Source organism: Episyrphus balteatus, chromosome 1 (genome assembly GCF_945859705.1).
Source record: "Episyrphus balteatus chromosome 1, idEpiBalt1.1, whole genome shotgun sequence".
Lineage (NCBI taxonomy): Eukaryota > Metazoa > Arthropoda > Insecta > Diptera > Syrphidae > Episyrphus > Episyrphus balteatus.
Window position 1 is genome coordinate 172,642,417 of NC_079134.1, and position 14,832 is coordinate 172,657,248.

Sequence of the window (14,832 nt, forward strand, 5' to 3'; positions counted from 1 at the left end):
TGATAATTCAGCGGAAATGGGCGGATGCCACGCCCCCTGAATTGAAAATCTCAAATTTTCGATTTTTCCCTTTGTATACACCACAAGCCCTATCACGGTGTAAAATTTCAAGTTTCTACGTTAACGGGAAGTTCTCCATAATTTTGATGATCTGTCAGTGAGTGAGTGAGTGAGTGAGTGAGTGAGCGAGTGAGTGAGTGATTGAGTGAGTGAGTGAGTGAGTGAGCGAGTGAGTGAGTGAGTGAGTGAGTGAGTGAGTGAGTGAGTGAGTGAGTGAGTGAGTGAGTGAGTGAGTGAGTGAGTGAGTGATTGAGTGATTGAGTGAGTGAGTGAGTGAGTGAGTGAGTGAGTGAGTGAGTGCGTGAGTGAGTGAGTGAGTGAGTGAGTGAGTGAGTCAGTCAGTCAGTCAGTCAGTTACGGTTTTTGCGATTTTTGAAGCCCTATATCTCAGAAACTACTCATCGTAAAAGGCTTGAGTTGTTTCCTGTAAATAAGGGTGTAGTGCCAAAGTTGCTAGAGAACTTGGCTGGGCACTACCGTGCCCCTTGATAAAACTTAATGCGGTGGTAAAAACGCTTTTTGTATGACGAGGCTTTTGAACGTCAAACATAGAGCAATTTTATTTCGACACGACGCGACCGATAGTTACGTTGAAGTGCCTGAGCCTATATACAATAAGTAATACTCTCACACGATCGTTAGACCACAGAATCATTTGTTTAAAAATTAATCAACGAGAATTAACACTTTTCAGCTGCGTTCTTTTGGGGGCATTTATCTAATGCAAATCCATCATGTGACCAAGTAAACTCTTATTTGAACTGGTTAACAGAAATGTCGAGGGCAATCGAAAATAATCTTTTCAAGTAGGAAAAATAGTTTTAAAATTTACTGAGTTTTAAATTTTTTTGTATCCGAAACATCGGTTGAAGATCATTTTATGTATTCCACTTATTTAATAGATTTCAGTAGCTTCTGTTGGCAACCAGATACTCTATCCCAATCTTTTGAACAGTTGTAAGTTTTTGAGCCTTTGACATTGACTGCAGTTTTAAGCCTAGTATGCAACTGAAGCGAAACGTAATTTTCCATACAAAAATATGATTACGATCATACGTTATCGTTTTGACTATTGCTCTCTTTATTTAATCAGAAGAAAAAGATAGAGACATAAATCGTCAATACGTTAACGTCAGTATGCCATAGTTCGACCCCTGGTTTAGTGTGTTTGAGTTTTTAATCAAATCCAACTTTACGATGATGGAGAAGTCCGAAAAAGTGGGTCCAGTCCGTTCTTCTGTGGGTTCATCTGTATACATTTCCACAGCCTAAACGGGTGGACAGATTTTCTTAAAATTTGGTACAGATGATTTTTATAGAATTCTATTATGTTTGAATTTTTCAGACGTAATAATGAAAGCAATTGCAATAAAAAAAAAAATTAATTTAACAAAATTTTGCCCTAAATATCGGCTCTTCCCCAGGATCAACAAAAATTCTTTAAAATTTGATGCAAGAGCATAAGTACGTGCGACCCAGCTGTGCATTTTTTTGTTTTAAAACTTATTTTTTGATATTTTTTCTTTATTATTTTGACTTTGACATATAATACTCGATGTTATTTTTTCGTTAACATGTGCTCTGTTGACTTTGGAGACTTCAAAATTTTTCGTTTCGCTTTAGCTGCGTACTAGGATTTAGTCGAAAAATCATCGAAGTATCCTCAACAAACAATTATTATTTGATTAACATAATTTTTAACACTTGATGATTAAAAATTATTTTTTGATCATTTTTTTTCACGAGTTCCTCGTAGGATGATGCAGATAAATTAGTATAAATTAGTAATAGTAGAATCCAAACAAGAAATCGAAAACAGCAATTTTCAAAAGAAAAAATATCTGTCATACAAACTCAATCCTTTTTAAAACAACCAAAAAGTTCTCTAAATCGTTTAAGACCTATAACAATGATGTTAAAAACAAGCTTATAAAACAAAACTTTCCCAACTAAAGTTATACCGCGATATTCTAAAAAGAAGACATTTCACAACTTTGTTTTTCCACGAGAAAATACTTTAATATTGAAAAAATCGATATAAAGAAGCAAAGTTTCATAAACATACATACATTTTATGCGAGTTCATCTAAACTTTCATATAAAAGAGCAACACAAATTCAAAAGAAGCTGCAAAAACAAAAAAAAAGTTCTTTCGTTATAGCCTAACAACAAAATTTTCTAAACTCCCAAAGAGAGATGTGTTTATGTTTATGTCGTCGTCGTTGTCATTGTCGTATGCTCTAACTTAGGGAATGCATTTTGAAATAATAGCTCTTGCTCTTGTATATTCTAGCGAAAAAGTGAAACCCTTTGGGGTTAAAATACCGTCATATACCATTAACATAATTTGTCTACAAAATAAAAGTATTTTTTATTTCTACAAACAAACATGCCTACTACATAGTAAGTACGTCACACTGCAAGGGAATTCGCCCCCAAGCCCAAGAGAAGCTAGTTAGAAAAAGTTAGTTCTTCTAGTTTACACCGCACAATATACAAAGTACAATGCAGTACATTGCCTTTAAAGCAGAAAAAAAACAACAAAAAATTAACACCAACAAAATATTCTGCACCGGCGAATAGTAGGTACCGGTGGCGTATACGTAACTTTTTTTTTCTGAAAAATTAAAAAATTCAATAAAAAAATACATTAGCTATCTCGCCATTTGTAAACTACTCTTCTCGTAGATAAAAAACAAAAAGAAAACGGTACTTTAAAAAAAATTATATTCAAAGGATCAAAGGAAAAGAGCCTGGTTAAAATGTTTTTCGGCGGCGGCATTGAGGCGACACGACTCTGATGGTATTTCCAAGGGCGAAATGAATATTTTTCGAATAAAATTTATCATTTCATATCTTCTCGGCAAATGAAGCAAAATAAATCCCCTCCCCCTCCCCTCGCATCTTAATCACCCCTCCACCAATATAGTTCGTAGAACAAAAAAGAAAAAACAGAAAAAAAAACAAGATGAAAAGTTCAAGTGATGCTTCTGGAGGCTAAAACAATTTTCCCATACATGCAGCCGTATAGGTTCTTTTACAACGCGGTTGCCACCCCCATTTCCTATTCACAGCTTTTATGATTTTTTCTTTCTATTTTTTTTTTGTTGTATTTATTTTTGATGTGATGTCAGTAGTTTTTTTCTGTTTTTCTTTTTTTTTATAGTTCTGGGTTAAGGGTGATTCAAAAAAAGGAGGTTGTTGGAAATATAAAAAAAAAAAACAAGCAAGAGTTAGCAATTTATCTTACCTAAAGCTTACTTTCCGGACGAACCATTTTTTAAGCATTTTTGCTGTCTCAGCGTTAGTTTCTAATTACAGATTAATTGGAAGAGTAGATTGTCAGTGATATAAACGGACGCACGGGGAGGCAAAAAAAAAAAAAAAATATTAAGTCGTCGCCGTTTAATTGGATGGAAGTATGAGAGCAAACAAATTACATCACAGGCATACACTAATTCTACTATACTCTCTGTTGTCGCTTATCAGGGGTAGTTGGTTAATTTAAGTGGTTATCTATAATATTTTGTTGGCATAATAACAATATTCTCCTTTAACCAAGTTTTCATTAAAAGTGTCCATTTAATTGCACATATTTTTTGTATTTTATTTTTGTTTTTATTTTTTTTTATATATAAAAACACTTGAGATATATATCTTTTTTTTTTATATCGATAAAACAATGGAATCACGAAGTTGGAATGAAATAATAATAAAAACCATCATAACCACACATACACAATGGCATAGCACTGGAATTCATCTGCTTAAATTACTCACTTTATAGCTCACTGTTTTCATGGAAAAACCGACGAAAAAAAAAAAATAATATACACAGAACGAGCGATATGTAAATATAAGCAGAAGAAGAATACAAAAAAAAAAGAAAGAAATTGAGGCAATATTGAGAAAAAAAAAAAAAAAAAACAAAAGCACGCACCAGGAAAAAAGTATTAAAATTGCGGACAGAAAAAACGAGAGGAGGAAATGAGTTTTTTAAAAAGAATTGCAATTGTAATCGCGCGAGTCCTTAAATCCGGAAAATTCTTTAAATTTGAAAATGTTTCCCGAAAAAGGACTCTCGGAAGGTAAAAAATTTCTTTGCACTTTACATTCACAGATAGACGACGGCTTTTCTCGGATGGCGTGTGTGTGCGGTGCGAGCGAGATTGTTCACAGTGATTGTTCAGTGTGGAAATGCCATGACAGACTGGGGATATGAATACTTGGTCAGAATATGATGGCAGAGGGAAGGTTTTTTTGTTTTGTGGAGAAGGATTTTCCATACACACAGTCATATCCCAGCTATACTATGGGTATTTTTGTGTGTTTGGAGCAGAAGAGAAAAGCAATCCTTTTTGCTCTTTTGGATTAAGTGTGTGAATAAGAGAGAGGATTTTAAGTTTAAGTACACTGATAAAAATGATTTTGTATAGATAACAAATATTCTGTGCAAAATTTCATTGAAAATAAATTTTTGAAACGGAAGTTTCATCGAGGTTAAATTATAACTTATCGGTTTTTTTTTAATTTTATTTAAAAGCTTTTTTCCTCTGTTTCTTTAATATTTTGAAGTGTTGAATGTAATATGTATTTTTTCTTAAAAGATTGACTTAGGCCCAATTTATTCACACTCAATTAAATTTAAAGGCACCATTTAAATTGAGAAATCTGTCTGAAAATTTTTAAATTCCCCCGTTTGAAATGGTGACTTTAATGGAGTCTGAAAAAATTTGGCCTAAAATAGTCAAAACAAGATTTAATTTAAAGAAAAAAAAGGAATGTTTTCTTTAAGCGTAAACGAATTAAGAGAAATATTTTTGATGATAGAGAAGCTAAAAAAAATAGATTCATTTGTATGACTGTATCTCTCTGTAGAACGTATAACAATTTCAAATCAAGATAAACTTCTGAATTATTTCCCTTGCATTAACGAAATTTTCAGTATTCTAATGAAATGCAAATTTTGAGTTGAGTTTCTAAACAAATTTTTTTTCATTTTTACTTGCGATATAGGTACTATATATCAAGTTATGCATTCGTACAAAAAAAAAGTTGAGATAACATTTTTCCATGACATTACGATGGTAGAGAATGCCAAAAAAGTGGGTCCCGGAAGTCCGTCCGTCTGTCTGTCTGTCTGTCTGTATAAAGAGCTACAGCCTAAACGGATGGACCGATTAATGTCAAACTTGGCATGTAGCGTATTTGGCGACTCTCCAGAGGGGTTTTTGGAATTAAGTTTTTTGAACCAAAAATAACGGTACTTGCCGTATACCGATTTTAGTAAAATTGAAATATCTCGAAAACGGCTCCAACGATTTTGTTTAAAAAATTCAAATGATAGTTTGAAGCTAAGGTCTATCTTCTAATGAAAAAATTTTTGTTTGGAATATCATTATTAACGGTACCTGCCATAGAACCGTTTTTTTTTTCAAATCCGATTATCTCCGAAATTGCTTATTCGATTTCAATGAAAACTTTTGTGAGGAAGCATTTATACAATTTAAATATAAACAAAAAAAAAAAAAACAAATTAAAAAAAAAATAATTTTTGGATTTTTAAAAAAACTATGAAATTTTTTTTTGAAAAATCAAAATTTCGAAAACATTGAATTTTTTTGAAATTTTGTTTTTAGATGTTGATTAGTGATTTCTACAAAATGGCATACCAATTTTATTTTAAAACTTTTTTTACAAAAAATTATTTAAAAAAAATTAGTTTTTTAAAAAACGGCTCTAACGATTTTGAAAATTTTTTTTTCTAAAAATGCATCTTAATATATCAATCAAAACTGCATACTTGTTTTTGAGGGCAATTTGAATTCAGATTTTATTTTATTTTTTTTTTTAAACAAATTTTATTTTTTTTTTTAAACAAATTTTATTTTTTTTTTCCAAGTTTCTATATAAAAAGTCTAAAAATTTAAGCAACTTTAACTCTAAGAGCAAGTTCGTGCGACCCAGTCGTGCATTTTTTTATTTTCAAATTCCTGTTCCTGAAAGGTATACTTAAAAGGGGTTGTACAGATGATTTTTGCGTAACTTCCAAGAACCGTTATTTTTTATTTTTTTCCCACATCGTCTTCATTTAATGTATTGCAATTTTTTTCAAAAACGACTCTTACGATGTCGATTAAATTTGGTGTAAGTATGTAAGGCAAAATAAACTACAATTTGTAACTTAACCAAAATGTTACATTGCGGAAATTTCATGATAAACGCTAAAACAAATAAATTACATAAACATTTTTATATGTTGCTCAATAATTGAAAAATGTGCTACACATTGAAACGATTATACTGGTGGTCATATCTTTAGGAAAGTACTTATAAGCTTTTTAGTATCATAGTATTTTTATGATTTGTCCAAAATATTTCTAAAAATTGGTTTATTTAAATTGGATATTAACGGATAAGAGATATATTAGTTCTTCAGAAAAGGTATAAATCAATTTGAAAATGGACTACCGTCATCTGTTTAGAATTTATGGAAATCTGTCACATTACCATTAAAGTGAGGGGCGAAGAATTTTGGAGAATGTCGTAGAAAATACTAGTGCTCCTTCTCCGTCTGTTTTTAAATCTAAGAAATGACTTTTTACAGGATTAAGGGGGGAAATCCCTCTGGATTTTTTTATTTTTGCGTAATAAATTTATTTATCAACCGAACAAACTATTTTCAGTTGTCTTAGCCTTAAATGAAGCCTCAAAAGTGCCTAGATAGTCCCGAAACCAATGCGCTCCGAACCTACCATAGTACGAAAACGAAAACTTTAAACGCATTTTTTTCGAAACTAGTTTTTTTCCGCGCCGTGCAATGTAACTCAAAAACTAATGAAGCTATCGACTTGAAATTTGAAGCAAATTACTCCTTAACTTATTGGCCACAACATGAACCTAAAATTTGTACAGTAAATATTTTTTTTAACTACTTCTTTGTAAAAAAAAAACATTTTTTTTTTCGTTTTTTTGATTTCTAATTTTTATTTTTCATTTAAAAAAAAAAGTAAATTTAGGTTCATGCAATGCGTACTAATATCATCTAACGGAAAAAAATTTCCTTTTTGATTTAAGATGATTTCTTGGACCTGTACATTGCACGGATTTAAATCCCACTGCCTGTGATAGAAATTAGAAATAAAAACGATGTTTGAGAAAGAGTTCGAAAAACCGAGAAAGAAATATTAATTGAATCTGTTTTTGAGTTAATACCTCGAAGGTGTTAAGCTCTTTTGCAAATGTGACAAGATGCTAAGCACATACAGTGAATTTAAAATAAAAACATTCTAAAGCAAGTACTGATCTTGATCATTTTTCAGGGAACTAAATCGATTTCCCTATAAATATGGCCAAGTGAAAAAGATAAGATTCTTGGGTTTTTTATGAAAAGTGTGAACGATATTAAAGTTTATTTTTATTGTTTGATAAGTTCAACAATGTGATGATTTTGAAAATAAACAATAAATTTATTAAATTTTAGCACAATTTATTTTTAGATTTTTAAAAATATGATGACATTTAAAGGCCTTTACAGTCCTTAAAAATATGACCACTTATATACAGTTCTTCAATAGCCAATTTTTGATGGTATAATGTTGTTTGGAAATAGCACTTTTGGATTATTAAAAATGCAAGAAACTGTATTTTGCAAAATAACTTGATAACAGACTTATTCATAAAAAGAGCGTCTACTTGCTTACAAATATTTTGTCTAATTTTAACAGAGAATGTGTTTGTGATTCTAAAATATAATTTCAATTATTCCAATCTAGAGTTGTTGGTTAGTTTACATAGGTACACAATTTTTCTGTGTTAAAAAAGTGAAGTAAATTTCGATTAATCGTAGCGTTGGAGCAAGGTTCGAACTCTGCATCTAAGGAATTTTATGTGATAGGTTCACTGTAATACAAAGTTCTATATTTTTTATTCTGGTTAACATAATAATTTAAAAATATTATGTTAGTCATGTGTTTAGAATACACAGAAATAGGTATGTTTTTACAAAGTTCCAACTGGATTTTAAAATTACGACTAATGACCCGATTTCGAAAAAAAGAATTTATGCAGTAACTAATTTAAATGATTTCGGAACTGTGGGTTATTAAAAATACTTAAATGTCTATGGATTAAAAATTATCACTTTTGCCGCATTATGTTTTTTTTTTTATTATTTTATTAGATTGATTAACCCTCTGTAAGCACACCTCTTTTTTGCGAATTTGGTTTATACTTTTTCATGTCGCTAGAACTTTTTTCGGTCTCCCTATTTTATAGAGAATCATATATGAAATTGGTGTAGATTTTTCCGAGGAATTCAAATAATATTGTATTCACAATTCAAAAAAAAAGTATTTTCACCCTTATAAAGACACTTTTTTGTGACCACTTTTTATTTGTGTCCTGCCAAATTCACACCCGTGTGCCGTCAGAGGGTTAAATTTAAAAAACAACTACAGTTGAATTGCCGGGAAATTATTCTTGTTTTTGGTTTCAAATCAAGTTAATTCATTGTATTGTTTTCGAAAAACTGGTCTTCAAAATCAAGATTCGAATCAAAAACAAAAATCTAGGTATACCAAATTAACCTGTCTTTTTGTACATTTTTTATTGATGAGGCAAACGTTCTAAGCGAACGTTGACACATTTAAAACTCATGTTTTTGAAATACAATAGGTACCCTAATTGGAGTGAAAAAAAATTTTACTAATAGCCTCTTTCGACTGGGGCAATAATTTCCAACTCATTTCAACAAAATGAAAAATAAAATGAAGTGAAATGTATATAGCCCAGGGTCGATCATTTTTGAAACCAAAAAAAAATCATAGTAGGATGAAACCCATTAGAAAAGGAGGTGAATATGAGAAAAATGAAAGGAAAAATAAATTACGGGCGAGCCGAGTTCGGGAAGTGGATGGGTTGTGTTTTTAATGGTAAAAAATGGTATAGGTATCTCGATTTCCGGCAAAACTACAAGTCCTATGGAAAAATGTTGTATGGCAAAGTTGTAGGTAATAAAAAGATCTACAACTTTTGTATAAACAATTTTTTCACATAACCTCCAAATTTAGTTGAAAAATTAAAATAAAACGATTTTTTATCTTTTTCAAAAAAAAATTTTTTTAAAATCGAAATTTGGTAACAACTAAGGTACTTTATTATGTTTTAAATACACTGTAATTTATATGGTTTAAAATATTTATTTTTTTACCTTATTTTGACATAATATCAAAAAAAACACCTTAATTTTCAATCGAAAATTCACGTGTCAAAATATCAGCTTTTTTCAAAAAGTCGGTGGCTATTTTGTTCGTTGAAATATCTACTTTCAGATGGTAAAAGAAAAAATTTACATTAGTACATTTTCTCGGAAAATGCAAAAAATGAAAAAAGCTTGAATTCGAAAAATTTTTTTTTATCATTATTTAAAATTTTGGCTTATTTATTAAAATTTACACTTTAATTACTGAAAAACCGTAAGATTTCATGTTGCATTTATAAATCGTATGGTCGTAATGATAAAAAAAAATTTTCGAGTTCAAGCTTTTTTCATTTTTTGCATTTTCCGAGAAATGTAAATTTTTTTCTTTTACCATCTGAAACCACGTTCTTTTTGGGTTCCAATGTGCATAAATTTTTTTTCTTAAGGGGGGAAATCCCTCTGGATGACGAGTTTTTCAAGAATTTTTTTTGGAAAACTGAAAGCATTAATTAAAATTTGGAAAAATACATGATATTATTGACATCATGAAGTGTTAACACAATTTTTTTGAAGTAATAAAAAAAACAAAATGGCGGCTCTACAGCTGTTTAAAGTTGATGCCTCGCGTTTGCGCCGTGCAATGCCCAGGTCAAGTTAATTATTTATAATCAAAAGAGATTTTTGTTTCCATTAAAATATATTTATACGCACTGCATGAACCTAAATTTAGCAAAAAGTGTAAAGTAAAAATTAGAGACCAAAAAACGAAAAAAACAAATTTAAAAAAAAACAAATTATAAACAAATTGTAAAAAAAAATATTTATTATGAAAATTATATTGAATTTTTAGGTTCATGCAATGACCAATGAGTTAACGCTTAATTTGCACTTTATTTCAAGTGGATAGCTTCATTAGTTTTTGAGTTACGTTGCACGGCGCGGAAAAAAACGTGTTTTGAGAAAAATTCGTTAAAAGTTTTTATTTTTGTACTGTGGTAGGCTCGGAACGCTTGGGTTTCAGGACTATCTGGAGACTTTTCAGGCTTCATTTAAGGCTAAAACCACTAAAATAGTTTCTTCGGTTGATAAATCATTTTTTTAGGCAAAAAATGCATAATGCAAAAATAAAAAAAATCCAGAGGGTTTTCCCCCCTTAAAAGATTATTAAATTAATACTGTACTCTTATAAAATATAATTCTATTAAAAATTTAAATCCAAACTGCTTTCCTAGAATTGCAATTAAATGCTAGATAAGGCATGACCTAGTGGTCTGCTTTCAATTTGCATTTTGCCAGCTTAAAATTTATTTAAATTAAGTTTCTACCTTCTATAATCCAACTCACTTTCATTCTCCCACTCTTGTTCTCGTGTTCTTAAAATTTATTGTTGTAATCTTGTTTTAATTACCATAAAATTCCATTTAAACTAACTATACATTGTATAGAACGTCGTCGTTTTTTTGCACGATTTTCTCTAGCGATAAAAATTAATAATACCCCAGTTGCCTTATTCTTCTCAACTCAACTATAGCAGCTTGTTTATGGGGGAATGGGACGTGTAATTAAAAAACACAAACAACCCCCCCACAACATTAATAAATTTCGTCTGGTTTTCTAAAACGAAAAAACACCTCCACCATCGTCTTCTTGTCTGTTTTTATTTCAAATGATTTCAATCAAAACTAATCGTTCGAATCAAATCAAAATCTTCCCCTTTTCAGTGTCAGATTATAAAAATCAATAAAAGATAAATGGTATTTTCAATACCTTTGTGAAATATCTCATTTTTTCACCTTCCTTTTTTTTGTGGTTTGTTGTTTTAGAAAACAAATTCAATTATTCTAATCAAAACATTTCTCTCCTTCTTTTAAAAATAAAATTTAAAATGAAAACAAAAAAACTAAAAAAGTTCAAAGCCCTAAATGCGTGCAGACACAAATTGAATAAGAATTCTCAATTAAAACCAAAGAAAAAAAAAAAAAAATAAATCGGGCTAACATAATTTAATTCAAAGTCATGTGAAGGCTTGTGCCTCTTGGCTCTGTGCTCACTTTGATTATTACTTTTTTGGTCTTTCAAAAAAAAAAAACTTTGAATGTAATTCCAATTAAACAAACAGACACATACACAAGTTGTGGGGATGGAATTAAATTTTAACCACTGGAATTCTATAAATAGCTTTTTTGAGAGTAAAGTACTCGAAAAAGATACAAAATGTACAAAAGTTCATTAATAAATTCGAAATACAAAAAAATGTAACACCCATGTAACACAAAAGGTATAATATTGAATCTTTCAAGTTGAGTGGTAATGCCTCCTGCTTCTGTTTCTTTAGTGCGACGACATACGCATAAGTTAACATAATTTGTCTCCATTAACTTCAAAAGAAACAGCCACCATGAATTCGTCGTCGTCGGAAGCTTCCTCAATCCATTAGCACCAAATGTAAGTTAAGTTACATTAACAAGACACACACACACATCAAGGAATAGAGGGGGTATTAAGTTTGCTGATAAAAAAAAGTTGACAAGAGTTAACTTAATTTTTATACAGTTAAGATTTATGGTTACATGTCAAGATTTATAAATTTTGAAGAGAATCATATACAAAAATATTATATAGAGAATTGTGAAGAGAATTTTGGAAAGAAAAATGATTTATTGAGGAGCAGGCGCAATGCAGGAAAAAAGCTGGAAACAAGAGGACAATTTAGACGATGCGATGATGGCAAGTTTGATATAAATAGAAGAATAGAAACTTTAAAAAATATAAGGTTAAAACAAATGTTTGTATATCTTATGAACTTATGTATTTGGTTGAGAAATATCATAACAATGGTAAGTTCTTTGTAATATTACTTAAGGTTGAGACTTAGAAGTTTAGGAAGTTGTTGTTGAGAGATACTTGAAGCATAGAAATAGAACAGCAGAGATAGACAGTTTTTTCTGTTTAAGGGTTTCTCTTTAAACAATTCACACTAGTCTGACAAAAAAAATAAACACTTTTGTTCTCATTTGCATATTAGTTTCATAGTTGTATTTTTTTCTAATTTTTTCTCTTAAAATACGAAACAAATCCTTACGGTACGGCCACGTCCTGAGCGGCTGAGCGGCAGGGTTCGAACCTCGGTCATGATTCATGAAGTTTTGGAGCCATTACAAAAAAAAAAAAATGGAGCAAATGCTAAATTTACTGAGTAGATTTGAAACAAAACAAAAATCTTTAATTTTCATGAAATTTTTTTCAATAAATACTAATAAAGTCTTAAATTACATTCAATTTGATTCATAAAAAAGAATTATTTGGATTTAATTATTTTAATTTAATTGTAAGTGGTGGTTCATAAATGTGTTTGCAATTCTAAAATAAATACAATTCAATTCCAATTCGGTTAATTAGATAAGTTTAAGTAAACAATTTTTTTGTGTGGAAAAAGTGGAGTTTATCGCGAAAAATCGGAGCGTTGGAGTAGATTGATCGGATCGGAGCAAGGTTTGAACCCTGCTGAGCGGCAATCCTGAGAGCGGCTGAGCGTCAATCCTGCGCGGCTCAGGTCTGTTCTATTTTTTTTTTTTTTTTGAAATCCTGAGCGGCGAACTACATTATATTCTAAATTAATACGAATATTTTAGTTTGTGGCCTAAATTATGGTTTCTCGTGAAGAAAAATTATTGATTTAATACATAAATTTGTATTTAAAATATAAAAAAAATAAATGGGCACTGACAGGAATCGAACCTGGGACTCGAATCTTTGTCTGTTTAAGAAGCTACAGCCTAAACGGATGGACCAATTCTCTTCAAACTTGGTATGTTGAAATTTTTTGAGATTGTGCAGATGATAAAATCATTAATTAATTTTTTTTTAGAAATTTATCTTACGACACCTATGATGCATCAATCCTAGAAAAGTATAATTTTCTCAAAAACTCTTTTAACGGTTAAAATTTAAAAAAATTAAGTGAGGGTTTTTAGACAAGGCCTATCTTTTAATAAAAAAAGATTTTTTCGAAAGTCATTATTAACGGTACTTGTCATTAAGTTTGAATTTCTCTCAAACGACTTATTAAATTTTATCATCTTAGTATAAATCAAAAATAAAATTTTGAAGAAACGCATTTTTGGATTTTTGAAAAAATGTTGATTTTTTTTTTTTTTTGAAAAATTAAATTTTCCAAAACTGGTCATTAGATTCTTTTGAAATTTTGGTTTTAGGTGTTGATCTATATTAACAACAATATGGCATACCAACTTTATTTTATTTAGAATTATAAAATAAAAAAAAAAAAATTGGCACTTATAGGAATCGAACCTGGGACTCCCGCATGTGAGCCAAGTACTCATCGAATATTTTGCACTTGTAGGGTTTTAAAATTGCCGCTCAGACGCTCAGGACGTGGCCCTAGCCTTAAACTAAACTGATTTTTAGGAGGAAACTAAATTAGGCAAAAAGGTATGTTTTTTCAAGACATTATGGTACTTATGGTAGGTACTTGATGTCTTCTCCTCTTGTGCTATGTTACCTATTAACTATTACACTGTTCGGCAAAATTAATGTTATGTATGTATGTTACATAATACCAATGTTATACTTTTACAAAGGTTTTTGATGCGATGAAGATGAATTCAGAAAAACTCTACCAGATTACGTTTTTAAATATTACTTAAGATAAACAAAAATAAAAAAAAAATGTTTGAACTTTAAACTTTTGACTTAAAATAAATAAGAGCATTAAATATTAATACAAGAAAAAAAAAAAAGAGTTAAAACTTAAATAAAATATGTAATTTTAAACAATTTTTTCTAAACTTTGAAACTTAATTTTTTTTAACTAGGTACTTACATCAAAACAACTTTTAATTAAAAAATTGAAGGATGGATTTTTGACATTAAATAATGATAAGACACGAGATTGAAAGTTATGTAATTTTTTTGTAAAATCACCCCTCCCGCCTAAACTGGCATAGACTTCCACCATAAGATTTATTTCTTGTTCTGACTTAAAATTACATACTTTAATCTACTGTTGTAGATATGCTATTCGATGTGCAATATGGATTAAACAAAAAAAAAAATGATTTATTTAAAGTAAATAATTTTTTTTAAAAATATTTTTTTAATTTCCGTTGGTAAACATCAGTTTATCGACACAATGAAACAATTTAAAAATTTGTACATAAGAAAAATTTGTTTTTATCATGTTGTATTGATTAAAAATTTCAACTGCACAAAAGTTTCTTTTACAACATTTCAGAAGTTTGATCATATGCTATGGATGATCAAAAATAAAGCATCACTTTAAGGTTATCGCCAATACAATTTGATGTTTTGTTTTTGACCTTTAGTCAATTGGGCTCATCAGTAAGATGCTGTTGTACCCTTCTTATACGCAAAATTTTTAGTTGATGATTACCAACATTTATATATTTTACAGTGAAAACTCACTGTAAACTATATTATGGGGAATTTGATTAAATTCGTGCACCTAAAAAGAATATTGCCCGTGGTCTGGCGCTAATATTAAGAAGAAGAAGAAAACGTAAACAAGAATTTGTTTTTGTTTTATTGGA

The 14,832-nt window shown here is 29.9% G+C and overlaps 1 protein-coding gene across 3 annotated transcripts in view; it reads right to left on the minus strand.

The window, feature by feature from the left end:
• LOC129921031 (oxysterol-binding protein-related protein 9) overlaps positions 1–14,832 on the minus strand; it is a 68,966-nt gene that overhangs the window by 14,746 nt on the left and 39,388 nt on the right. Inside the window, exon 1 of one of the 3 annotated variants that reach the window (XM_056002847.1) lies at positions 3,311–3,670. The exons of the other annotated variants lie outside the window; for them this stretch is intronic. Coding sequence (XP_055858822.1) covers positions 3,311–3,348 — 38 coding nt within the window. The 5' untranslated portion in view covers positions 3,349–3,670. Of the gene's footprint in view, positions 1–3,310; positions 3,671–14,832 lie in introns of those variants that run through there. 3 annotated transcript variants of the gene reach the window in all.